Source organism: Centruroides sculpturatus, unplaced genomic scaffold (genome assembly GCF_000671375.1).
Source record: "Centruroides sculpturatus isolate CEXI.00-Female unplaced genomic scaffold, Cexi_2.0 scaffold597, whole genome shotgun sequence".
NCBI classification, from domain to species: domain Eukaryota; kingdom Metazoa; phylum Arthropoda; class Arachnida; order Scorpiones; family Buthidae; genus Centruroides; species Centruroides sculpturatus.
Window position 1 is genome coordinate 219,850 of NW_019384690.1, and position 25,168 is coordinate 245,017.

The 25,168-nt window shown below is 46.2% G+C and overlaps 10 protein-coding genes across 10 annotated transcripts; 4 read left to right on the forward strand and 6 right to left on the reverse strand.

The window, feature by feature from the left end:
- The first annotated feature begins 74 nt into the window (after positions 1 to 74).
- On the forward strand, positions 75 to 1,490 carry LOC111627208 (glutamate--tRNA ligase-like). The gene is given in 1 exon segment (XM_023370778.1): positions 75 to 1,490. A coding segment is annotated over 1 exon segment (1,416 nt).
- Positions 1,491 to 2,669: 1,179 nt separating this feature from the next.
- LOC111627209 (aspartate--tRNA ligase-like) lies at positions 2,670 to 4,202 on the reverse strand. The gene is made up of 2 exons (XM_023370779.1): positions 3,189 to 4,202; positions 2,670 to 3,125 (listed from the first exon to the last, which is right to left on the reverse strand). The coding sequence occupies exons 1-2, from the start codon at positions 4,200 to 4,202 to the stop codon at positions 2,670 to 2,672; spliced, it is 1,470 nt and encodes a 489-aa protein (XP_023226547.1).
- Positions 4,203 to 4,380: 178 nt separating this feature from the next.
- On the reverse strand, positions 4,381 to 5,457 carry LOC111627210 (histidine--tRNA ligase-like). Its single transcript, XM_023370780.1, is given in 1 exon segment — positions 4,381 to 5,457. A coding segment is annotated over 1 exon segment (1,077 nt).
- A 5,210-nt stretch (positions 5,458 to 10,667) lies between these two features.
- On the reverse strand, positions 10,668 to 12,308 carry LOC111627211 (pyrimidine-nucleoside phosphorylase-like). The gene is made up of 2 exons (XM_023370781.1): positions 11,670 to 12,308; positions 10,668 to 11,612 (listed from the first exon to the last, which is right to left on the reverse strand). Exons 1-2 carry the CDS (start codon positions 12,306 to 12,308, stop codon positions 10,668 to 10,670), a joined length of 1,584 nt encoding a protein of 527 aa, XP_023226549.1.
- A 187-nt stretch (positions 12,309 to 12,495) lies between these two features.
- On the reverse strand, positions 12,496 to 13,591 carry LOC111627212 (30S ribosomal protein S2-like). Its single transcript, XM_023370782.1, is given in 1 exon segment — positions 12,496 to 13,591. A coding segment is annotated over 1 exon segment (1,014 nt). The 5' UTR covers positions 13,510 to 13,591.
- Positions 13,592 to 14,866: 1,275 nt separating this feature from the next.
- On the reverse strand, positions 14,867 to 15,541 carry LOC111627213 (glycerol-3-phosphate dehydrogenase [NAD(P)+]-like). Its single transcript, XM_023370783.1, has one exon. It carries the CDS (start codon positions 15,539 to 15,541, stop codon positions 14,867 to 14,869), a length of 675 nt encoding a protein of 224 aa, XP_023226551.1.
- Positions 15,542 to 16,840: 1,299 nt separating this feature from the next.
- LOC111627215 (cytidylate kinase-like) lies at positions 16,841 to 18,051 on the reverse strand. The gene is made up of 2 exons (XM_023370784.1): positions 17,806 to 18,051; positions 16,841 to 17,266 (listed from the first exon to the last, which is right to left on the reverse strand). The coding sequence occupies exons 1-2, from the start codon at positions 18,049 to 18,051 to the stop codon at positions 16,841 to 16,843; spliced, it is 672 nt and encodes a 223-aa protein (XP_023226552.1).
- Positions 18,052 to 20,573: 2,522 nt separating this feature from the next.
- LOC111627216 (probable tRNA sulfurtransferase) lies at positions 20,574 to 21,173 on the forward strand. The gene has a single exon (XM_023370785.1). It carries the CDS (start codon positions 20,574 to 20,576, stop codon positions 21,171 to 21,173), a length of 600 nt encoding a protein of 199 aa, XP_023226553.1.
- A 58-nt stretch (positions 21,174 to 21,231) lies between these two features.
- Positions 21,232 to 23,913, forward strand: LOC111627217 (DNA polymerase III subunit alpha-like). Its single transcript, XM_023370786.1, is given in 1 exon segment — positions 21,232 to 23,913. A coding segment is annotated over 1 exon segment (2,682 nt).
- Positions 23,914 to 24,154: 241 nt separating this feature from the next.
- Positions 24,155 to 25,036, forward strand: LOC111627218 (5'-3' exonuclease-like). The gene has a single exon (XM_023370789.1). It carries the CDS (start codon positions 24,155 to 24,157, stop codon positions 25,034 to 25,036), a length of 882 nt encoding a protein of 293 aa, XP_023226557.1.
- Positions 25,037 to 25,168: the final 132 nt, after the last annotated feature.

Sequence of the window (25,168 nt, forward strand, 5' to 3'; positions counted from 1 at the left end):
GGTAAGAAATATTATAGTCCATTAGCGCGACTGGGCTAGCCAGAAGCAACGCCAATAAGTGCTAAAATAAACCTATGAAAAAGGTCCGCACCCGCTACGCGCCTTCACCGACTGGCAACCTTCACATCGGAGGGGCGCGAACCGCCCTTTTTTGCTACCTTTTCGCCAAGCATTACGGCGGAGATTTTATTGTTCGCATTGAAGACACCGACCAACTTCGTAACGTTGCCAAAGCCGAGGAGTCCCAGTTAGACAACTTAGCTTGGCTCGGAATAAGCGCCGATGAATCACCGCAAAAACCAAACGCTAAATTTGGCCCTTACCGCCAAAGCGAGAAGTTAACTCGCTACCAGCAAATTATTGACCTTCTGATCCAAAAGGGTCACGCTTACTACGCTTACGACACGATTGAAGAACTTGAGAAGCAGCGCGCCGCGCAAATTGAGCGCGGCCTTTACTCGTTTCGGTACGACAAAAAGTGGCTTAAATTAACCAAGGCCGAGCAAAAACTGCGTCACGACGCAGGTCATTACGTAGTTCGGTTAGCGCTCCAAGCGGGCAAAATCTACCGGTGGAAGGACTTAGTCCGCGGGCCCATCCAAGTCGCTGCCGAAGAGATCGGCGACTTTGTGATTCAGAAAGAAGACCGCTTTCCAACTTACAACTTAGCCGTGACAGTCGACGACCACGACATGCAAATTAGCCACGTCTTGCGGGGTGAAGAGCACATCACTAACACGCCTAAGCAACTAGCGCTCTACGAGGCACTTGGTTGAGCGCCGCCCGAGTTTGCTCACCTAACCATCATCACCAATTTAGAGGGTAAAAAACTCTCCAAACGAGACTTATCAACTCACCAATACATTGAAGATTACCGCCACGAAAATTATCCTCCCGCCGCGATTTTTAACTTTTTAGCCTTGCTTGGTTGGTCGCATCCCAACAAGCAAGAACTGCTTTCCCGCGAGGAACTTATCAAAGACTTTGATCCGGGCCGGTTTTCCCGTTCACCGAGTAAATTTGACGCCCAAAAACTAGACTGGTTTGCCAAGCAGTACGTTAAAAGAACTCCTAACGCCCAACTAATTAAAAAACTTGCTTTACAAAACCCGCCTAATCACGAGTGGTTAAATTTATTCGTGGAAACTTACAAACAAAACTGCCCGTCTTACCTAGCGCTCAAAAACTACTTTTTGATGTACCAAAATCCGAGCGCTGAAAAGCAAAAACTGACCGGCGTCAGCCAAGTTTTTGCCAAGGAATTAGCCAGAGCACCTTTTTCGCCCGAAGGAATTAGCCAGGCGCTTGAAAAAACCGCCGCCATCACCCAAGCCCGTGGCAAAGACCTTTACTTGCCAATCCGCTTAGCAACGACCCAGTTAAAGGAAGGCCCTGAATTAAGAAACGCGATTTTTCTCTACGGCCAAAAAATTATTTACAAGCGACTCGGAATTAAGAAGGAGTCTTTTTCTTGTGAAACATGCGGTTAAAACGTTCCACCCGTCCGGTTGAACGAGCGCTTTGACGGTTACCGGTGTAAAAAGCGTGCGATTGGCTCGATGTGTCGACGGTTAAAAGCGGGTACTCCTGGCCTTCGTGGTTGATCGTTTCGCTGGTGTTAACAGTCGATTTGATGATGAAAACGTGCCCAGAAGCGGTGTCGCGGAAAGCGACAGCGCGGTAGTTTGTCGGGTGGATGTTTTTTTTCACGGTGACCGTCCTCAGTTTAGTTCTTTCATTCTAACATTTTACGGTTTTTTTCAAACACCTTTTTGAGCTAAAAACGCTTGGTGCTGATAGTCTAAAAGGCAAGCTAGGTACTGATAATCGGCGCTGTAAAAGGGGCTGTGTGGATCAAGACTGACGTAACTCACTTTGGCGTAGCCCGCTTGGAGAAGCAAAGCGGCTAAATCGTGGCCGCGGTACGATGTGCGTCCCACGACTCGCTGGTATTGATCGCTAGTTTCGATTTGAAAGCGCAAAGTCTGCCCGCTGATTAAAGCGCTTAAGTAAACCTTGGCCGCGTTCGCGAGTTGGCGCAGACGAGCGCTGTTGGCGCTCAGTTCGGGCGTGTTCACGGCGTGAATCCGGTAGTTTTGACCATTCACATCCATAAAAGTGTCTCCGTCTCAAACGTGGGCGACTTGAACCATGAGCGTCATTTTTTCAAAACGTCCGATTTTAAAAAAATGGTTTCCACCCACTAAAAGCAAGCCGAGTCCACTTAAAGCCAAAATGCGTAACTTAAGCTTTGCGTTGCGAGCCAAAGAGCGTAATCTTATCCTGGACAACTTTTTTAATCGCTTCGTAGCCTGGTTTGAGCAACTTGCGCGGGTCGTAGTTGCGACCCACTTTAACTTGACCTTGTAAAACAAACTGTTCAATCGCCAGAGCGTTCGCAATTTGGAGCTCGGTGTTGACATTGACTTTGGCAATGCCCAGTTTGATCGCAGCTTTAATTTGGTCGCTGGGAATCTCCGACCCGCCGTGTAAAACTAGCGCCTTGCCGTCGGCTTTTGATTTGAGCAGTTCCAACGTTTTAAAGTCCAAGCCTTTTCAATCGCTGGGATAACGTCCGTGAATGTTGTTAATCCCGGCCGCAATCATATCGGCGCCGATGTGAGCCATCTGAGCGACCTGGTCGGGATCGGCTAGTTCGCCCGTGCCAATCACTCCGTCTTCTTCGCCGCNAAGCCGTAATCGAACGCCCGTAGGAAAAAACCAAATTTTTCTTTGACAACTTCGGGACTTAAGTTGAGCAGTTCAAAAACTTTCTTTTGAAGGTCAAGCTCGTTAATCCTAATTGATCCGCCCCCGACTTCATAGCCGTTGAGAACCAAGTCGAAAGTTTGTCCTTCCAAACTTGCCAAGTTGGCACCGGGCGCAGCTTTGGCTAACTCAGTTGGATCGGTCGGCATCGTGAAAGGGTGGTGTAAACTAGTCCAGTTAGCGCTGTTAAGTTCGCGTTCAAAAAGCGGAAATTTCTCCACCCAAAGAAAGTAAAACTGGCGCCGATCGGCCAGTTGTAGTTCCTCACCTAAGTAGTTACGAATGGCACCTAAAGCTTGGTTCACATCTGATGGCGCTCCGGTCAGCACGAGACAAGTTTGAATTTTTGGTCCTAACTTGGCCAACAATTTTTGCATTCAAGCCAATTTGGCGGCGTTTTTTTGGTTGACGATCCAAACTTGCTGAGCTCGGTTAGTTTTGGCGATCTCACGGACCATTTTTTCGACTGGCGAAGAGATTTGATTAGCCAAACTGAGAGCTTTGGCCACCGCTGGCGGCTTTAGTTCAAAGCGGCCCATGTCCCGGAAAAAATCGCTCAGATCTTGGAGATGTAGCTCAAAACGACAATCGGGTCGGTCGGTTCCGTAACTGTTAATACTTTCGTGGTAACTGAGCGTCGGAAAAGGTATTTTAACTTTAATGCCCAACTTTGTTAAACCCTCACGGAGCATTTTTTCAATTAGCTCTTTGATGCTGGCGGGCGTGGCGTAAGTCGTTTCCAAGTCTAACTGGGTAAATTCGGGTTGGCGGTCTTTGCGGTTATCTTCGTCGCGAAAAACCCGTGCCACCTGGTAATAACGATCAAAACCGCTCGCCATCAAAAGTTGTTTATAAAGTTGCGGCGACTGGGGCAAAGCGAAAAACTTACCGCGGTAACGCGAAGGTACGAGAAAGTCCCGGGCTCCTTCGGGCGTTGATTTGGCTAAGTAGGGCGTTTCAATTTCCACAAAACCTTGCTCGTCTAAAAAATCGCGGAAATTTTTGACTAAGCGGTGGCGAAAAACTAGTTTGGCTTGCATTTCCGGTCGACGTAAGTCTAAGTAGCGGTGTTTAAGTCTAGTGTCGACTTTAGCTTGCAAGTGGTCGTCAACCACGAAAGGAAGCGGCTTAGCGCCCGAAATAACTCGGACTGAATCAGCCACCACTTCAATTTGTCCCGTCTGCAAGTTGGGGTTAGGCGTTTTGCGAGCTACGACCTTGCCCCTGACCTCTAAAACGCTCTCCCTACTAAAGTTGGCCTGCTCTTTTTGAAAAACGCACTGCACAAGACCCGACTGGTCGCGCAAATCCACGAAGGTGATTCCGCCGAAGTTACGTTTGTGAGCCACAAAACCTTGCAATAAAACGTCTTCGTGAACGTTTTTTAAAGAAAGATCGCCGTTGTTAATTTTTTTCATTTTTGGGTCCACCATCGTTAAAGCGAGTCTTTAATTGCTCGATCAATTCGGCTTGAGTCAAACTTTTTTGTTCCCAGCTAGCTTTTAAAACGTAGGTGTTAGTCTTGACTTCCTGATCACCAATTATGATAATCGCTCGGGGATTTTTTTTAGCTACTTTGGCCAGCGTTTTTGACAGCCTATCCGGAGTTGTTCACAGCTCGGTTTTAAAACCTTGTTGGCGCATTTGGTCGGCGATTTTTAAACCGTAAAGACACCCTGCGGAACTGAAGTTAACCACGTGAAACGCTGGTTCAGGACTAATTGCTTGGCTAACCTTGGTCGGTAAATGGGCGATTAAACGCTCAACCCCTAAACTAAAACCGACGCTAGAGTGATCCGGTCCGCCGGCCTGGGCCAGCAAATTATCGTAACGACCACCGGCGATAACCGTGTTTTGGCTCCCCTGAGAACTATTGACCGGTAAGTATTCAAAGATAATGTCGTTGTAGTAATCAAGGCCGCGCACGAGATAGGGGTCAACTTGGTACTTGATGTCCATTTGATCAAGTAAATTGCAAAACCGTTGTCAGTAATTTCGGGCGCTTGGAGTGTAGTAATCAGCGATTTGAGGCGCTGATTGAACGACTTTTTTGCCCCGCTCAGTTTTATCATCTAAAATTCGCAAAACGTTTGATTCTAAACGGCGCTGAGAATGCACGTTGAGACTAGCGCGGTGGTTTTGAAAGTAAGCTCGCAACGCTTTGACATAACTAGCTCGCGACTCAGCGTCGCCGAGCGAATTAACAACCAACTTAGTTTTGAGACCAAAACGTCTTACGATTGACTCGGCCAGCAAAATTATTTCTAAATCGGCGCAGGGATCTTTGGGTGCTAAGTACTCCACTCCAAACTGGTGAAATTGCCGGTAACGCCCGCGCTGGGGGTTTTCGTAACGAAACATCGGCCCCGAGTAGTAAAGGCGGTGGTAGTCGGACTTAAGGTAAAGTTTGTCCTCAACCCAAGCCCGGACCACGCTAGCGGTGGCCTCTGGTCTGAGCACGAGGGAGCGGTTTTTGCGGTCGTTAAACTGGTACATCTCTTTGCCAACTATGTCGGTGTCTGATCCGATCGATTTAGTAAAAACTTGGGCGTGTTCAAAGACCGGCGTTTCTATCTCAGAAAAGCCGTGTTGCTCGGCTAATTGAGCAAGGACTTGCTCAACCGTTTTTTTGACTAATTGCTCGGGTCCGTAAAAATCGCGGGTTCCCTTAGGTCGCTTGACAAACATCTTGGTTCCTACTATGGATTGTAATTGTTAATGCCGACAAAAAGTTGTTCTTCAATTTGATTAACATCCCAGTACTTGGTGCGTATGCGTCGGCTAATGCCTTTCTGGCGCATAATTTCTAACCTTGATCAAAGTCCCAAGGCGAGTAAATTGGTCGATCCGTGGCACCACAAAAGACCGATTAAAAGCGTGAGCGAGTAGTTCAGCGGAACTGCGTTAACGGCAGCCATTAGAATGATCAGACTTAGTATTTCAAACCCCAGCACTAGTCAAGAACGTTTTAGAGTGTCTTTTAAAACGCTGCTAACCAGAGGGACGGTTTGCTTTTGCTCAAGGTGGCCGACGTGAATTTGCATTTTTTCGCGCACTTTGTCAAAAAGAACCGCTTTTTCGTTGACAGTCAAACAAAACACAACTAGTAAAGCGCCCAAGAAATAATGGTCAATCGGCACGCGAAAAAGCGCCACCAAAGCGGCTAACATGATTAAATCAAACCCGAGCGCCAAAACAAAAGCGAGCGCGATAGTTCATTTGAAACGAATCAGTAAGTAGACAAATAGCACGGCTAAACTGACTGAAACTGCGATCGCAAAACTTGTTCCGTAGTTAAACGCGTTAGCAGTGATTGTTTCAAAGAAATAAAGGTTGAACTTATCAATCGACAGAGCTTCCCGCAGACCGGCTAAATCAACTCCGTCTAGACCACGAATGGTAACTAGGTCAACTAGGTTGGAGTTGTGCTCGCTGATTAAGTAATCAACCGAGCCAAGGCTGACCCCAAAGCGAGCCAAGGTGTTTTTCAGTTCGACTAAATCACCAGACCCGATCGGACCAGTCGCGCCCTTGATTTGGATTAAATCTTGCCGTGAAAAATCAAGTCCAAGGTTTCAACCGCCCCAGAAAGATAAAGATAGACCGGCAAAAACGGTGAAGACGACCGCGCAAATCGCTAAGGTAACTAACGTCATCAACCAGAAACGACGTCCAAATTTGCTGTAGTTTGCTTTGTCAACTAACTTAGAAAAGCCAGCGTCTAAAGTTGGTCGGAGTCCAAAGAGTTTCGTTTTCTCGCTCACTAATCCCGAACGCAAAATCAAGTTAATCAGCGTGCGATTGACTAAAAAAGCCACTAAAAGACTTAAGACGGTGCCCAGTATCAAGTTCAGCGAGAGTCCGCGGGAAAAAAGCGAACCGAGGTAGAAGAAGATCACGCCGATCAAAAGTAGCAACAACTTACTATCAAAAATCACTTTCCGACTTTGCTTGTTAGCGCTCTGCAACGCTTTGTCAAGCGTAGAACCTTGGTAAAGTTCCCGTTTGAGACGTTCAAAAGTTAACAGGCAAATGTCGGTAAAGAGAATCAAGGCCAAAAATAGACCAGCCAGCGCCAAGACCGAGAACACGCCGCCAAAAACGACAAAGAGCGTTAGAACTAAGAAAGTAAAAAGACCAAAAGACAAAGCTGAGATTAGTCCGAGAATTCCGTAGTTGAAAATTAGGAAAAGAACTAGGAGCGTCAAAATAACTCCGATCGCTATGCTGGCGTGGAAAAATCCGTTGGGGCCGTTAGCCGGGGGCAAGAAGACGGTCACAATCGGCGTCAGGCTGTAGTTGTTGGCACCAAAGTTAATTTGCTGAGCTAAGTACTGGACGCGTTCGGGGCTAAAAGATTCGTCCTCCAAAATAATGTCGCCAAAGAGCGGACGTTGCGGGTCCACCTTAATCGTTGAAATAAGGTGGTTTTTAACGTCAATTTGATAGCGTTTAAAAATGTTGGGTTTTTTATTTTTATCAACCGGTTCCTCACCCACAAAAGAAAAAAGATAGGGGTTGCCACCGGCTTTTTTCCAAGCTTGGGGTCAATTTGATTTGGCTAACTGAATGTATTTATCAATGTCAATCCAAGTGACAATGACTCTCTTATCCTCGGGAAGACGAGCGACGTAAAGAGAGGCTTTGGTTCAAGCGATTTTGGCTTCCTTAGTTGCCCAAGCAACTTTCAGTTTGGGTTTTGTGTCGTAAACCGGCTCAGCGCCATTAACCGCTACATCGGCGTAACTTTCTTGCCTCCAAAGCATTTCTTCGGGAGCGATTAGGGCTTTAGTCGGATCGCCCGAAAGTTCCTGGTTAAATCCTCCGTTGCGGTTGAAAAGTGGGTTTCCGTAGTAATCGGTAAACATTAAGTGCGGACGGGAAGTGATAACTTCTTGGATCGCATTAGCCTTAACAGCGTCGTTCACGCCAGGATACTCGACTCGAACAAAAATCCCGTCGTCGTTCACCTCGGGACTGGTCGTCACGCCGATCGTACCCAAACCATCGACTCTAGCGCGAATTTCACGTGCTACTTGGGCAGCAAAATCTTCTTTCTCGGTGCGGTTAGCAAAACTTTTCTCGTTGTTAACTCGCAAAACGTACTGAGCACGTTGAGCCAGGTCAGCGCCTGGTTGCACGCGCGGAGCAAGGTAAAAAACGCTGCCAAACACAATCGCAGAAAGACTCAAAATGCTAATTAGGAGCGCTAAAAAAATCCTTTTTCAACGCGTTAGCGTGAACCATTTTCTCAACCTATGCATAGTGTTAGTTAATTATATAGGAAAGTATAGGCGGGTTTTAGCGGTGCTGACCGAGGTATTTTCGGCCAACTTGACTAATTTGACGTCCGCGCGTAGTTTTGACAATTAACTTATGACCCAGCAGAAGCGGTTCCAATTGACTGACCACGTAAGTAGCGCTTTGGTTGACTAACTTAGCAATCGTCGCCAGCGATATTCAAGTGCTAGACGGAAAACTAGCCAAAATTTTGAGGTAATTGATTTGAATCGGATTGATGCCCCCAAGGTGCAAACCAATCGACGAGAGCACTTTTTTGACAAACTTCGCGCCAACCAAGTTAGGTTTTTCAACCGCAATAAAATCGGCCAAGCGTCGTAAAATGTTGATCGCTACCCGCGGGTTTTGATCAGCGTAACTGACGATTAAGCGCTTGAGCGCATCAGACAAAACGAGGTTGAGCTTTTGGGCATTTTGACTAATGATCGCGACCATATCTTCCAGCGAATAAGGTTTGAACTGAGCGATCAAGCCAAAGCGGTTTTGAAAAGGCAAGGGAATTTGTTCGATTTTAGTCGTCGCGCCGAGCAAAGTGAAGGAGGGGAGTTCTAGGCGGATGATTCTCTGCTGGTCTCCCTGACCAAGCGCCACATCGATTAACCGGTCTTCCATCGCAATGTAAAGTATCTCGGACAATTTGGGGTTCAAACTGTGAATTTCATCAATAAAAACGAGCTGCTTTTCGGCCAGTCCGCTCAGCAGAAGTAGTAATTCCGACTTCTCCCGCAACATCGCGCCTTGGCTGTAGCGAATCGGATAGCCGGTTTCATGCGCTAAAATGTTGGCCAAAGTGGTTTTGCCTTGCCCTTGGTGAGCGTTAAAAAGAATGTGGTCCAGCGCCTGTTGGCGCAACTTGGCGGCGCTGAGCATCGTTTTCAAAGTGGTTTTAATTTCGGTTTGGCCGACAAAGGCGTCAAGACGAGTTGGTCTATGCAAATTTTTCACGGGCAATTATTTTGATCGCGCTTTCGACCATCTTGTCCAGCGAAGCGCTCTTTTCAACTTTTTCGCTCGCTTTATCGATTTGACTCGGGCTAAATCCGAGCGATAAAAGAGCGGCTTTGAGCTTGCTAACTTCGCTAGAAATTGATTTCTTCTGACCAAAGTTGGCGTACTTGTCTTTGAGCCCTAAAATGATTTGTCGAGCTGTTTTGATACCGATGCCCGGTTTTTCAACTAGCGAACTAAGGCGGTCTTCAACGATGCACTTAATCAGTCAATCTACGCCCGAACGAAGCAAGTTGAGCGCACTCTTGGGACCAATTCCCGAAATAGCGACTAAATCTTCGAACAAACTGCGCTCGCGAAACTCGCTAAAACCGTAGAGTGTGTCCTGGTAGTCGTTACGACAACGGTAAATGTAAACTTTCTGGATTTTGTGGCGCGTGAATTTACTCCCGTCAGCTACGTAAATTATTTCTCCGCTGTAGCGCGATTCTAAAACGATGTGTAAACTGCCGACCGAGACAACTTTACCAATCCGGTATATTTCCATTTTGTTTCCCCATAGAAGATTGGTCAAACCGAGGGAAAACTTAATTTTTATTTTGTGCCAAAAAGTCGGTCGCCCGCATCACCCAGCCCAGGAATGATGTATTTGTGCTCGTCTAAGTGAGAGTCTTTGGCCGCTAAAAAAATGTCAACTTGAGGGTGGTGCTTTAAGACGTTATCGATTCCCTCTTGCGAACCAACGATTGAAAGCAGAGAGATTTTGTGGAAACCATTTTTACGGATGCTCGCGATCGCATCAACGGCTGAGTTGCCCGTGGCAAGCATCGGATCGACGATAATAACTTGCGCATCTAGATCTACTTTGGGCATCTTGTAAAAATATTCCACCGCTTGAAAAGTTTGGCTGTCGCGGTAAATTCCGATGTGCCCGATACGGGCCTGGGGAATTAGGTGTTCGATGGCGCTAACCATCCCCAGTCCAGCCCGCAAAATTGGCACGATCACAATTTCTTTGTCAAAGTCTAAACCTTTGGCTCGGGTGCCAGTCGGCGTGTTAACCCACTTTGTTTTACCGCGGTATTTTCGCAAAACTTCGTAAACCATTAACGATGCGAGTTGGCTCAAATTTTTGCGAAAAGGTAGGTGCGAAGTGTTAACATCGCGCATTTTAGTCAGTTTGATTTTAATCAGAGGATGATTGAGTACTTTTACCACGGCTAATTCTGAACTAATCTTAACAAATTACTTTTTCTCAGTCCCAACAATTGTAAGTGCCGACCAAAAGTTAACTAAATTTTGACCAAAACCATCGGCTCAGACTGGTAACCTTTCCCGACTCGGTAAGCGTCAGTTAGAAGATCAACTTGTCAACCATGGATCGGTTTTGATGAATAAAGCGTAAAAAGCAAGTCGCCTTTTTTAACTCGGTCACCCGACTTGCGGTGCAAATAAATGCCAGCGTCATAATCGATTGCTTGGTCCTTGGTTTCCCGGCCGGCTCCTAATTTCATGGCCGCGGTGCCGAACTTAACGGCACTAACAATGTTGAGCACGCCCGCGCTCGTCGCTAAAACCGGCTGACTGTACTTAGGTCGTCAAAAGTTGTCCGAGTTAAGTAGCTCAAGATCCGCGCCTTGACGCGCCATTCACTCTTTGAACTTGTTGAGCGCCCGTCCGCTTGTAATCACCTGGTCAACTTGCTGACGAGCTTGTTCGGCGCTGAGTGAGGGACGTGCTTGGCGTAAAAGCGTCTGACTTGATGAGCGAATTAATTCGTCTAAATCTGGGATCGCTTGACCGCTTAAATATTGGATCGCCTCTAAAACTTCGATCCGATTTCCGATCGCTTTTCCAAGCGGTTTGCTCATGTTAGAAATTTCAGCTCGCACGTTTTTACCGAGCTCCTGACCAATCTTGATCATTAGTTCGGCTAACTTTTTAGCCGCCGGTACGTCTTTCATAAAACTGCCATCGCCGCACTTAACGTCCAGCAAAATGGCGTCGGCACCAGTGGCAATTTTCTTGGACATCACCGAAGCAGTCATGAGCGCAATCGATTCGACCGTAGCGGTCACATCGCGGAGTGCGTAAATTTTCTTGTCGGCCGGCACGATATTGTCGCTGGGGCCAATTAGAGCAATTTTGATCTCCTTAACTTGCCGAATAAATTCGGAGTTGGACAAATTGATTTTGTAACCCGGAATTGACATCAGTTTGTCAGCCGTACCGCCGGTGTAGCCAAGACCGCGACCTGACATCTTAGCAAAACTAACTCCGAGGCTGGCCATGACGGGTCCGATGATTAAACTAACTTTGTCGCCCACTCCGCCGGTCGAATGTTTGTCAACGACCGGACCACTGACCGAAGACAAGTCCAGTACATCGCCCGAGCGTGCCATCGCCATGGTCAAGGCGCTTGTTTCCAAGACGTCTAGACCTTGGAACATGACCGCCATTAAAAAGGCGGCCATTTGGTAATCGGGCAGATCGCCGTCTACATAACCTTTAACTAAATGCCCAATTTCAGAACTGGTCAGTTTTTGGCCAGTCCGTTTTTTTTCGATTAAGTCAACTGCGTTCATAGCGACAAGCTTTTAACGTTTACTAGAACCGTCGGTTTTTTCGTGGCCCTTCATTTGCTGCTGAACTTCGGAAACAAAGTCGCAAGATTTGTGAATCATGCCTTGACCAACTTCCATCCTGTACATCGCTTTAGCTTCAGCGTTGTGGTTTTTTAAGTAAGTTTTAACGGGCATTTTTTCCATCACAAATTCCTGGTCCACTAAGGTAAGCTCAGCCAACTTTTTACTCAGCATGCCTTGAGCAATTTGGTCTTTGATCTGATCGGGTTTACTTTTTAAGACCGGCGAATCTTTAATTTCTTGGCGGAGTTGCTCAAGGTCGCCGCTCGGCACGCTGTTAACGTCTAGATAAGCTGGGTTCATCGACGCCACGTGCATGGAAACGTTGCGGGCCACTTGGTCATTGCCACCCTTAGTCACCACGACCGCCCCGATTTTCCGGTTGGTGTGCAAGTAGACTCCGTAACTTTGACCGCTTTCCTTCTGAATCTCAACTAGACGACGCAGAGCAATTTTTTCGCCTAAAGTTGCTCTGAGACTGGTGATCATTTCCTCAATGCTCTGACCGTCCGAGTTTTTGATTTTCAGCGCGGTTTCTACGCTCGGATGGGCGTCCTTAATGAGCGTGATGCCGATCTGGTCAACGACGGCTAAAAATTCTGGGTTTTGGGCAACAAAATCGGTTTGACTATTGACTTCAAACATGACAATTTTGTTCTCATCGGAAATAATCGCAATCACTCCTTCAGCCGCGATCGCCGATTCTTTTTTGGCCGCCTTGCTGATGCCGGCTTTTCTGAGAAACTCAACCGCTTTGTCAAGGTCTCACTTAGTTGATTCAAGCGCTTTTTTACAATCTAAAAACCCGGCGTGAGTCATTTCTCTGAGTCGTTTAATTTTCTCGATTTGTTCCATCTTGATCACTCTCTTTCTCGGTTTTCGGCTCGGCAGTTTGACCGGTAGTCTCGCTCGGTGTAGCGGCCGTTTTTTCCTTCGGTTTTGAATAACCAGGCCGAGGATTATTTCTTAAGTTAGAACTACGGCGTCTTTGTTGACCAAAGCGTCCTCTACCTTGGCGCTCTTCCAGACGTTCACGCCGGTCTTCGGGTAAAGATACCGCGTCGTCGCCCTGGTAGGCGTAAAGCTGTTGACCGCCCTTAGCTTTAGCGATCGCGTCGGCCAAAATTGTGATGATCAATGTGACGGATTTGATCGAATCATCGTTAGCTGGAATGGCCACATCCACGAACGTCGGGTCGGCGTTAGTGTCAACGATTCCGATCACTTTCACCCCCAATTTACGAGCCTCGCGAACGGCAATTTTATCGTGGATCGGGTCGGCTACAATCATAATGTTAGGGCTGCTTTTCATCCGTCTAATTCCGACCAAGTTACGTCTCAGTTTTTCTAACTCCTTAGCGTACTTAAGCCCCTCCTTTTTGGTGTAACCCGCGTAGTCGTTGCTCGCTTTTTGCTCCAAATCTTCCATGTGTTTAACGCGCGAAAAAATTGTCTTAGCGTTAGTCAGCGTTCCGCCTAACCAGCGGTCAGCTACGTAGTGCGAATTGGTTCGGAGAGCGTTATTGCGGATCGTTTCGCGAGCTTGTTTGCGCGTTCCGACGAAAATAAAACTCGCTCCTTTGCTAGTTAATCTTTCAATTAAGGTGTAAGCAAATTCAAGCGCTTTCTTAGTTTTCTTGGTGTCAATGATGTGCATACCCTTTTTGGTAGCCGAAATGTAAGGCTTCATTTTCGGGTTTCACTTGTCCTTTTTGTGACCGAAATAAGTTCCCGCTTCAAGCAGTTTGTTGTGGGAAATAATTTCTGACTCGGGGCCAGTTTGATTTTCGTGAGTTTGGGGGCTGTTTTCGGCAGCGGTGTTGATGTCTGAATGGTCTTGGTGCATTTGATTCCTCGTTTTGTCTTCTTTACGACTCCAAACCCGGAACCTAGCTTTCAACTGGGCACGACCGAGCGAGCATCGTAAATGCTTTTATCTGTTGACTATTAGTTTAAAAAAGTATAGCATAGTCGCTAAAAATGGGTCAATTGACGAAATGTTCCAAAGTAGGGTGTGAAAACTTGGAAAAAGCGCGCTAATTCGGGGTTTTGGTGGGAGTTAATTATCAACCAAACGGCGCTTTTTTACCACGAGCAAAAAATTGCTTTGATCCATAAACTTCCGCTTGAAACAAAAATTTTCCAAACCGACCGGGCGCTTGTCAACAAAAGAGTCACAGACGCGGTCATAACCGCAAAATCCCGGGTCGATTACTACGGTTTGTGGCGGGGAAAATTCATCGCTTTTGAAGCCAAAAGCACCGTTTTAACCAGGTGGCACTCTCGGCAATTAAAAACCACCAACTGAATTATTTGCTGGAAGTTAAAAAGCTCGGGGGAATTAGTTTCTGCCTAGTTGCTTTTTTGACCGAGAACCGATTTTTTATGTTGCCGAGTGTTTGCTTGAGCACAAACCAAACCTCCCATTGAGATTTAACTCAGATGGAAAAAACGGCTTACGAAATTAGACTCCGCTACCCGGGTTACCTAGACTTAATAGATGGACTAAAATCGCTCGTCTGGGACGGTTAGCGCCCATGCCTTAACAGGTTGGCCAAAATTAAGCCACTAAATTTTTGAAATTTTTAGCGCTTTTAAACTTAGGAGCATTTTTAGCGGGTATCTGCATTTTTTTACCGGTGGCTGGGTTAATCCCAGTGCGAGCTGAACGTCTAATTTTTTCAAACGAACCTAAACCGCTCACGTGGACCTTACGACCTTTTTTGACATTACCGACGATAACTTCGACCAATTTGTTTACTACTTGCTCAACATCTGATTTGTAAAAATCTAGTTGTTCAGAGATTTTTTCAATTAACTCTGTTTTATTCATCATGCCCTTTCCAAAGTGAAAAACACCCTTTAAATTATAAGTCTTTACGGCTTGATTGGGAAATCGCCGCGCCCGATTCTAAACAATCTAAAATTGTCTGCGGATTGCGCTGGCGGTAAACTATTCCGTATAGAGCCTTACAAATTGGCAACTTCAGTTTCCGCTGGCGAGAAATTTTTTCGACCGCCTTAAGCGCTAATAGTCCTTCCACGGTTTGACTCGAATCGCGGCGGTTGTGGGCCAGTTTTAAACCAAAAGTGTAGTTGCGCGACTGACTAGAACTGGCGGTCAAAATTAAATCGCCAAGACCGCTCACTCCGTTAGCGGTTTTTTGCTTACCGCCCAGAGCCTTGACTAAAACGCTTAATTCTCAGAATCCCTGCGTCAAAACTACCGCCTGGGCGTTGAGTCCGTAGCCAAGACCCGCTAACAAACCGCTCGCGATGGCAACCACGTTTTTGTAAATAGCACCGACTTGGGCTCCAAGCGCGTCTTTTTCTAGAAAAATTTTAAGGTAGTCGTTAGAAAGCAAGGCTTGAATTTCGCGACTGAGTTTTTGATCGGAGGAAACGGCCGCTAAAAAGGTCAGTTTACGCTCAACGATTTCGCTCGCAAACGAGGGTCCATAAAGCGAAACAAGTCCGCGGAAAACCCGATCTTGCCTAATTTTCTGAGTTAGAAAAGCGTGGGCAGTCTGTGAACTGCCCGGGTAAAAACCCTTGGCTAAGTTAACGAGAATGGCGGTTTTTTTGACTCCGATGAGGTCGCTGATTTTTTGGTAGACTTCCCCCAACACCTTGGAGGGAACGGCTAAGAAAATGTGCCGCGCGTCTTGGACAGCTTCTGAAAGGTTGTCCGTGACTACTAAATTGCTAAACCGGTGATTTTGAAAATACCGCCGGTTGAACCCGCTTTTCAAATCGGTTAATTCCTGCTGATCAACTCCGTAAATCCAAACTGGCCCACCGTTTTTATCAACCACGGCTTGGGCAATCGCGCAACCCATTGCTCCGGTTCCGACCACCAAAATTTTTTGACCAGCCATACTTTTTATTATGCCTTTGATTGGCGTTTATTTTCTAATAAAAAACGAATCGGCACGCCTCACAAAGGATAAATTTCACGTATTTGGTTTTCAATGAAACGTAAGTAAGAAAAGTGGGCCAATTTTTTGTCGTTAACAAAAAGTTTGAAAGTCGGGGTTCTGGCTTGGACTTGCTGACCAAAAAATATTTCCAGTCTCTTTCCCCGGTAACTAGGCGCTGGTTTAATTGTTTGAACGTCATTGATTAAATCGTTGAGATGACGGGTGGGGATCTTTGTTTTTAAACCGCTTAGAATTTTGCCGAAAGTTTGACCGATTTGGTGAATTTTTTCTTTCCGCAACGCCGAAACGCAAACGACTGGGACCCACTTTAAAAAGGGTCATTTAGCCACTAAATTGCTTTGAAATTTAGCGCAACTAGTTTGAGAACTAACCAAATCCCACTTGTTGACCACGATTAAAAACGGTTTTTTTTCTTCCTCAACGTAACCAATGATGCGAGCATCAAAGTGGGCTAGGCGCTGACTGGCATCCAAAACTAACATCACAACCGTGGCGCTTTCTAGGGCTTGCTGAGTCCGCAGGTAAGCAAAGTAGGCTACGTCTTCTTCTAAACGTGACTTACGTCTTAAGCCAGCCGTATCAATAATTTCTACGTCCCGGCCGGCCAACTTTATTTTTTCGTTCACGGCGTCGCGAGTGGTGTGTTTTTGACTCGAAACGATTGAGCGATGCTGACCGCTTAAAACGTTGAGAAGCGATGATTTACCAACGTTAGTTTGACCTAGGATGACTAACTTAGGGCAGAGGTCGTCCGCCGCAGTCAATCCTTTTTTAAGGTGTGGCCGCAGTCAATCCCATACATCAGATGTGCCTATTCCGTGCAAAGCGGCGATTTCTACGATCGGATAACCAAGCGATCATAGTGACTGATCAAGCGGGGTGCTCTGCTCCATTTTATTGGCCAACACCAAAACTGGTCGACTAGTTTGCCGCAGCATTTTCGCCACTCGCAAGTCATCTTCAACCAAACTAACGCGTCCGTCAACCACGAAAAGAATTACATCTGCCTTAGCAATGGCAAACTCGGTTTGCTGGCTAATTTGATTGCTGTCAGGTTTAACTTCTAAACCCCCGGTGTCAACCAAAGTTAAAGTCGTTCCCTCGTGAACTACCTGGGCAAAATTGCGGTCCCGAGTCGTGCCCGGCCTAGAACTTGTGATTGCTTGACGCGTTTTACTAAGGCGGTTAAAAAGCGTTGATTTACCGACGTTAGGACGGCCCACAATCGCGATTAAGTTAGCCATTAGGCGGATTGAGTCCTAACTTGGTTTTAATGATTTGGTTGATCTTTTCGACAGTTTGTTCCACGCTTAAGTGAGAAGCATCTAACACTTGTACGCCGGGCACTTTCTGGAGCGGATCCAGCTGACGGTTTTGATCGCGGTGGTCTCGGGCTTGGATCTCAGCCAAAATTTGTTGGTAATTTGTTTCGTAACCGAGCGTTTTGTTTTGGTTAACCCGCCGCTGAGCACGAATTTCGGGTTTGGTGTCAAGGTAAACTTTAATCTCGGCCTGGGGTAAAACGCGAAAAGTGGTGTCGCGACCTTCGGCTATCAGACCTTTTTGCGAAGTGTACTTCTTGAGCACCGCGTTAACGTAATCGCGCACGAAATCAAGCGTTGAAAGTTGCGAAGCGANTCGTCGAAGGATCGGCGCCCGCAGCTAAGGAAAAGTTAATTGAGCCGTAAATTTTGTCAGGCAAATCAACCCCATCGCTTCGCATTAAAACCGCTAGAAGGGCCATGCCTAGAAAAGCGCTCAGAGCCGCTTCGCCGCGGTTATCTTTGGTCAAGCCAAAACCCACTCCAACCGCAAAAATGATCGGTAAATTAGCAAAAACAATGTTGCCAGCGCCAAAAATCACTTGGTGCACAAAAGCGCTAAAAGGCGTGTCCTGGGGCACCTGGGCACCGATACGTAAAAACAGCGCCGCGATCGGTAGAACCGCGATCGGAAACATCAAAGCTTTGCCAATCCGACCTAGGGAAGCGACTACGCGCGCTAGACTAAAGTGAGCGGAAATGGTTTTAGCCATGACTCACCTGCTTAGTAGTTCGCTTACTATGAACAGCTACGCCCACGGTGGTAAAGATTGCCGCTGTCAAAAATAAGACAAAAACGAGCGCTAAACCGGCCTGAATGTTTTGAACAATCTGAGCCGCTAAAGTTGGAACGGTTGGTCACTCTGCCAAATGTCAAACCGGCACCTCTTGCCAGTCGCCGTTTTGATCGGCCAAAATTACCAAGTTACCCAGCGGAGCTCGCTCGCCAGTCAAATCGTAGTGTAAATTGGCTGACCGATGGGTTAAAAGATCAGCGAGTGTTTTAACGCCTTTGATCGGCTGGTAACCTTCGCGCACGCTCTGGGTTACGTCAATCTGGTCTGGATCAATGATGCCCTCGGTCGCTTGGGCAGTCGTATGCGGATCGTTTAAACAGGCCCGCATTTGCTCGGTGTAATTTATTTTTCAACGACCCTCCTCTTGACGAGCTTGACTTGCCGCGGCCAAGGTCACCAAAACGACCACCAAAGACACCAAAATAAGACCAGTCAAAAACCACAAGATGACGTAAACTTTAGCACCAGTTTTTAAGTTTTTGAACCGTTTCAAAAAACTAAAATTTTTCATTTTATTGGGTACTCCATCCTCATTTGTTTATTAAGAAAATGATAACGCAAAGAATGGTTGTTTCACGAAGGCTAAAAAAGTCTCTCCCAGGTCATATAATGTCTCCATGTCTCCGCAGTTACGCATCTCGCTGATTATGATCGCTTTCTTTCTCAGTTTGTTTATCTTTGTGTTGCTACTTTACTTTGGTTTTAACGGTCAGCGCAAACTAAGAAATAACTGACTCCAAAAAATTAACAACCGTCTTAGCGGCGGAATTTTACTCAAAGCAGACCGGGTGATTGTCCAAATTAAACGCATTGCCCAGTCAAACGAGCAGTACCGTCCACTTTTGGAGCAGTTGATCAATTCTTACGATGAAATTGAAACTAACCACAAGAGTGCCCGAGTTGCTTTTAAGGCGTTTGAAAAACAAGTTCACCGCTTGTCGCGCAAAGAATTCAAAGTCGGCACCGCCCACTTACGTACCCAAGTTGAAACTTTTGAAAACAGCGGAGAAAAATTTGAAAAAATTGCCCAGCAGTTTACGCGTAAAAACCAGTTCATTCGGGCGGAAATGATTTACCTTAAAAACAACTTGCGGACTATCATTCAGCAGTACCGAGACCACCGCGTTTTGCTCAACCCAGTCGCCCACAAAATTGATAAGACGCTTCAAACTCTTAACGACTACGAAAAAGAGTTTGAACGGACACTTGACCTAGGTAAAAACCGGGCCTCGCTCAAATGACTCAACCGGTACGAAAAAGCGATTCTTGACCTAGCAATTACGATTGATCAAGCGCCGGTGATTCGTAACCATCTTTACGCCCGCGTACCCGAGAGAACTTCCCGACTGGCCAAGAGTTACCAAAGTTGCCTGGGAAAAAACTCGGCCCGGTCAGTTAATGTGGAAAACAAAATCAAAAAAATCGTTAAAATCCACCAGCAAGCACGACTTTACTTTGAAAATCTTGACTTAGAAAAGTGCAAACTTTCGCTGATTGGATGCCACCAAATGATTAGCAAGTTTGAAAAAGATTTTTACGTTGAAGTGGAGTCGCGCAAGTTGTTTAAAAAGCACTACCAAAGTTTGACTAGCGAGTTTCAAAGACTGCAAAATCACATCCATAAACTGCGAAAAATGTACCGCTCTGCCGTTGAACAAGGTCGGCAAATCGGTCACGAGTTGCTGGATAACTTTGACGCTCTCGACCGACAAAATAAAGTCACCCTAGAAAATTACCAAGAATGAAAAACTGCCATCGCCAGCCACAGCGTTTCCGCTTTAAGAAAAATTGAACAAATGAAAACGATTGTTTTGCAAATTAGTCAAATGGTCAATTTGGCTAACCACTGCGAGAAGTTAATTTGAGATTTGAGCGTTAAATCGGTTAAGTACCAAAATAAATTTCGGAAACTTAAATCGGCTGTGGAAGAGTTGATTTTTGAACTGCGGACCCATAAAATCGTCCTTAACCCCGAACGAAAAAAAAGTTTGACAGCGGTTCAAAGGCAAATTTCGCAAATTAACCTGCTCGCTTTTGAGAAAGAAGTTGATCTTGGCACCAGCGAAAAAATTGACCAACTCACCCAGCAAATCGCCAAACTTTACCAAGCGGTCAACCTAGATTTACAAATCGCTCGCATGGCAAAAAACATGATTAAAGAACTGTCGATTCAGCGGGGACTTAACAAACGTTTAGCCTACGTTTTGTCTAAAGCAGAAAAGGACTTCATGGCCGGTCAGTACAGCGAAGCTCTCAACGCAATCATTGTTTACCTTGGGGAAGCCAAGTATGCTTAAACATAATTTAATTTTGGTCCGTCTGGGCGAACTAACTTTGAAGGGAAAAAACCGCCGCGAATTCATGGGTCAGTTAATCAAAAACATCCATGCTAATTTAGGTGTCAAAGTTAAGAGCGAGTTTGACCGCCTGTTTGTTCCCTACAGTCTGGCTAACTTAGAAAAGTTAGCTTATGTGTTTGGAATTAGTTCCTATTCGCCGGTTCAGGCGCTCAGCCATGATCCGAAGACTTTAAGGTCGGTTGTCGAAAAAATTAACTTACCGCCGTCTCAACAAAGTTTTCGCATCAGCGTCAACCGCCACTGAAAAGATTATCCCGAAACGACTTCGGCGCTAGAAAAGTTGCTCGGATCTATCGTGGACAAACGCCACCCGCACGCGCGGGTCAACCTAAAAAATCCCGATTTTAACCTTGAACTAGAAATTCGACAAAAACAGGCCTATTTGTTTTGGGAAAGGCGACCCGGACTAGGCGGCTTGCCAACCGGAATAAACGGCCAAACTTTGCACCTCATTTCGGGCGGGATTGATTCACCAGTCGCGGCCCTAGAAATGATGAAGCGCGGCGTCCACGTTGATTTTCTCAACTTCATTACCCCGCCGAGTACGGATCCTAAAAGCGCTCTTAAGGTTCACGAAATTATTAAGTTTACCACCCGTTACCAAACTCATGCCCGTCTATTCCAAATCAACTTTTCCAAACTACTCAACTTAATTGCGCTTACGGAAAAAACTAGTTACCGCATTAACTTGATGCGGCGCTCTTTTTACCGCATTGCCGACCAGATTTGCCAAAGAGAAAGTTACCTTGGTATCTCAAACGGCGAAAGTCTTGGTCAAGTAGCGTCGCAAACTTTAGAATCAATCGCTACCATCTCTTCTCAAACGCAGCTACCGATTTACCGACCGCTTTTAACTTTTGACAAGTTAGAAATCATCGCTAAAGCTAAAAAGTACGGAACTTACGACTTCTCAATTTTACCCGCCCAAGAAACTTGTGAACTTTTTGCTCCGACTAGCCCAACCACTCAACCCAAGCAAATCGTAGCGGCTAAATTGGAAGCAAAAATGCAACCGTTTCTCAGCCAACTGGAAGAGGATGCCCTTCAGAACCAGTGCCTGGTGTACGAATTTACCCAGTCCAAACGCTAATTTTCCGGGATTGTTCCGCCGGCAAAGTCTTCTAAACTAGAACCACTATAATTACTCTATGGTCAGTTTTACATCTCTTCACACCGCAACGGAGTACTCTTTGTTGGAGTCAACGATTAAAATTGACAAACTAATTGACTTTGCTAAGCAAAAAAAACTGTCCGCCCTAGCGATCACCGACCACAATGTTTTGCACGGCGTGAGTGAATTTGTCTATAAATGCCAGCAAAACCAAATAAAACCGGTGGTAGGACTTGATCTTGACGTAGAAAACTACCGGCTGATTTTGATCGCGCAAAATTACGCGGGCTACTTGGAACTTATTCGTTTATCGTCACAAAAAATGCACGGACAAGCGGTTCAGTTGAGCGACATTAAGCCAGCTAACCTATTTGTAATTGACCACCCGCGCTTAGGCTACTATCAAGAGCGCCAGGAAAAGTTGACCGTAACTAATTATTGGGTCGGCGTAAGCGACCCCGCTAGCTCAGTCAGCGGAGCTGTTTACGTGCCTGAAACGCGCATTTTGGAGTCCGAAAAAGAGAACGAGGCTTTAGAAATACTGCGCAGCATTGAGAACCGCTTTGGGAAAGCGGCGCTCAATTTTGCACCTTACCAGTTTGAGGCGCCGAGCAAACATCAGGCGGTCAAAAAGGCGCTCAACCTTGTCAGCCAAATTAACCTAGAGTTTCCCGCACCTAAAATTGACCTGCCTTTGTTTGACACCAAAACACCCCAAAAACCGGAGCAATTTTTGGAAGAACTTGTCCAGCAAAAAATTGACGCTCTAGGACTTGATCCAAAAAACAAAGTACTCTACACGAGGCGGGCTGAACACGAACTAGCGATCATTGAGCAGCTCGGTTTTGCCAACTATTTTTTAATTATTTACGACCTAGTCGCCTGGGCGAGAAGTCAAGACATTCTCGTCGGCCCGGGTCGAGGTTCGGCCGCTGGTTCGTTAGTGGCCTATCTTTTGATGATTACCGAAGTGGATCCGCTTCGGTTTGACTTAGTTTTTGAACGTTTTCTTAATTTAGAGCGAAACACTCTCCCCGACATTGACATTGATTTTCAAGATAACCGACGTTTAGAAATTCTCCGCTATTTGTTTGATAAGTACGGTTCTGAGCACGTTGCTTTAATCACAACTTTCCAACGACTCGGCGCCAAAATGGCTCTCCGCGACGCGGGCCGATTTTTAGGTGTCAACGTAGCCTTAGTTGAACAACTAACCCGCCTAGTGCCCAATAACTTCACGCTTGAGCAAACTTACCGACGCAACAAAGCTTATAAAATGAGCGTTGATCAAAACAAGACGCTCCAAGCGCTCGTCAGCAAAGCCACTTTAATCGAAGGGTTGCCGCGCCAACTGGGTACCCACGCAGCTGGGGTGGTTTTGAACAGGCGCCCGATCACTAGTCGCGCGCCGACTTTGAAGGGCTACCAAGAACTTAACCAAATTCAATTTTCAATGGACTACCTTGAGCAGCAGGGACTACTTAAAATTGACATTCTCGGTTTGCGCAATTTAACGGTTTTGCAAGCCGTGCAGCGAGAGGTGCAGAAAAACTACCGCAGAAGAATTAATCTGCGTCAAATCCCTTTCGATGATAAAGCGACCAACCAACTTTTAACCGCTGGTGACACAAGCGGTATTTTTCAATTAGAGTCATCTTTCGGCATGAAAAAAACGCTGGTAAAAGTTCAAGTATCTTCGCTCAACGATGTGATCGCGATTATTTCACTTTACCGGCCGGGGCCGATGGATAACATTGATTTGTACGTGGCTGGCAAAAGAGGGCATTCAATCCCAAAACTTGACCCGAGCATTGATCCCGTTTTGGCATCGACTTACGGGATTATCGTTTACCAAGAGCAAATTATCCAAATCGCCCAGTTTTTCGCGGGCATGTCCCCCGGTCGAGCCGACGTTTTGCGCTGAGCGATTAGCAAGAAAAACTCGCAACTACTCAACTCGGTTAAGCAAGAGTTTTTTGATGGAGCCCGGAGCAAAGGTCATTCAAACCAGCTGACTGAGCGCGTTTACCAGTACATTGAAAAATTTGCCGAGTACGGTTTTAACAAGTCGCACGCCGTGGCCTACGCGATGCTGGCCTACCGTTTAGCTTACTTAAAAGCCCGTTTTCCGATCGAGTTCTACACGGCGATCATGAACTCGGCGCTTGATTCGCCCGTCTTGATCCGCAACTACATTCAAGAGGCTAAAAGTAAAAACATATTTACCTCTGGACCCGACATTGTTAATTCGCTCGATGTGGTTAGTAACCAAAACAAAAGATTAGTTCTGCCCCTCACGATTGTCAAAGGCGTGGGCGAAAATGCCTACGGTAAAATCGTCCAAGCCCGCCAAATATTGCCGTTCAAAAATTTGATAACCACTCTCCAAGCTTGCAAAATTGTCAAACTGAATGACGGCCTAATTAATTCTTTAGCCAAAGCGAGCGCTTTTCGCGCTTTCTTAGATACGAGCACTTTAATCCATAACTTGAGTAAGTTAGTCCGCTACGCATCAATGGTAGTTGTGGACGGAAAAGTTAAGGAGAGTTTGGCCGAACTACCCCAAATTGAACAAGTGCCGCCCAATAACTACCAGCAAGCCAAGTGGGAAGTTGAAACGACCAGTCTCCAAGTCAGTAACTATTTCACCGCTCCCTACGAACAGACAGTCAAATTGATTAACTTACCGCTCGATCAAGCCCACCAAATTGTGGTCTGACTAGAAAAAAGATTTACAACTCTGACCAAAGAACGTCAGAGAATGGGGGTGCTCTACTTAATCGATTCCTCCTTTGGCACCGAAGTGTTAGTTTTTCCAACCTACTGAAAACAAATCGCCAAGAGCACTACCGCTGGTCGACTTTACCAGGGTAAAATTAAGCGGTCTAAGCGCCAAGGTAATTTGATCTGAAGTTTAGAAAGCGACTGGAAGGAAGTGGAAGTTGACAAACAATAAAAAAATGGTTCTCGTGGACGGTAATTCTCTGTTTTTTCGAGCTTACTACGGGACGATGACGCCCGGGAGAGAAATTTTGACCAACTCGGCTAACTTGCCCGTCAACGCCTTGCTCACCTTTGGCCGGATGATGCTCAATCTTGTCTTCAGCCACCAACCTAATTACTTGTTCGTAGCTTTTGACACCGGCCAGAAAACTAAGCGACACGAGATGTGTGAGCGCTACAAAGCGAACCGCATTCAAGCTCCCCAGCCGCTTAAGCAACAGATTCCGATCATGCACGAAATGCTCGACAGTTTAAAAATTAAACACTATTCCTTAGCCGGTTACGAGGCCGATGATTTAATCGCCAGCATTGTCAACAAATACCAAAATCAACTGACGGTGACGGTTTTTTCCGGGGACCGCGACCTTTGGCAACTGGTAGCGCCCAGCGTTAGTCTAGTCTCACCGCAGAGTGGACGGAAAAAACCGCTCGTTTTAAACTCGGAAAATTTTAAAAATTTAACCGGTTTGGCTCCCGAGCAAATCGTCGACTACAAAAGTCTAGTCGGTGATAATTCCGACAATTTGCCGGGCATAACTGGCGTGGGTCCCAAAACGGCGCTCAAACTGCTTGGGGAATACGGATCGCTGGAAAAAATTTACGCCCATCTGGCCGACCTGCCCGCGGGCGTCGCCTCCAAACTGACCAAAGACCGGGAGCAGGCCTTTTTAACGCGCCAATTAGTGCGACTGGAAAAACACCTGGAGGTACCTTTTAACTTAGACGAACTCAAGTACGAACAAAAAAACCTCTTTTTCGGACTTAAGTTCTTCCAAAAGTACGAGTTATACTCGTTGGTTAACAAATTGAAGGCCGAAATAGACCCGGTTGAGTTTTAGGCCGATTTGTTCACAAATCGCGGGTGTTGATAAGTCAATTTTTGCCCTAAAAACCGCTGATAACGTGCTTTTTAGGGGCGGCTAATGTGGATAAACTCGGAAAAATAAGACCGTTTTTAAGGAAATAAGTGG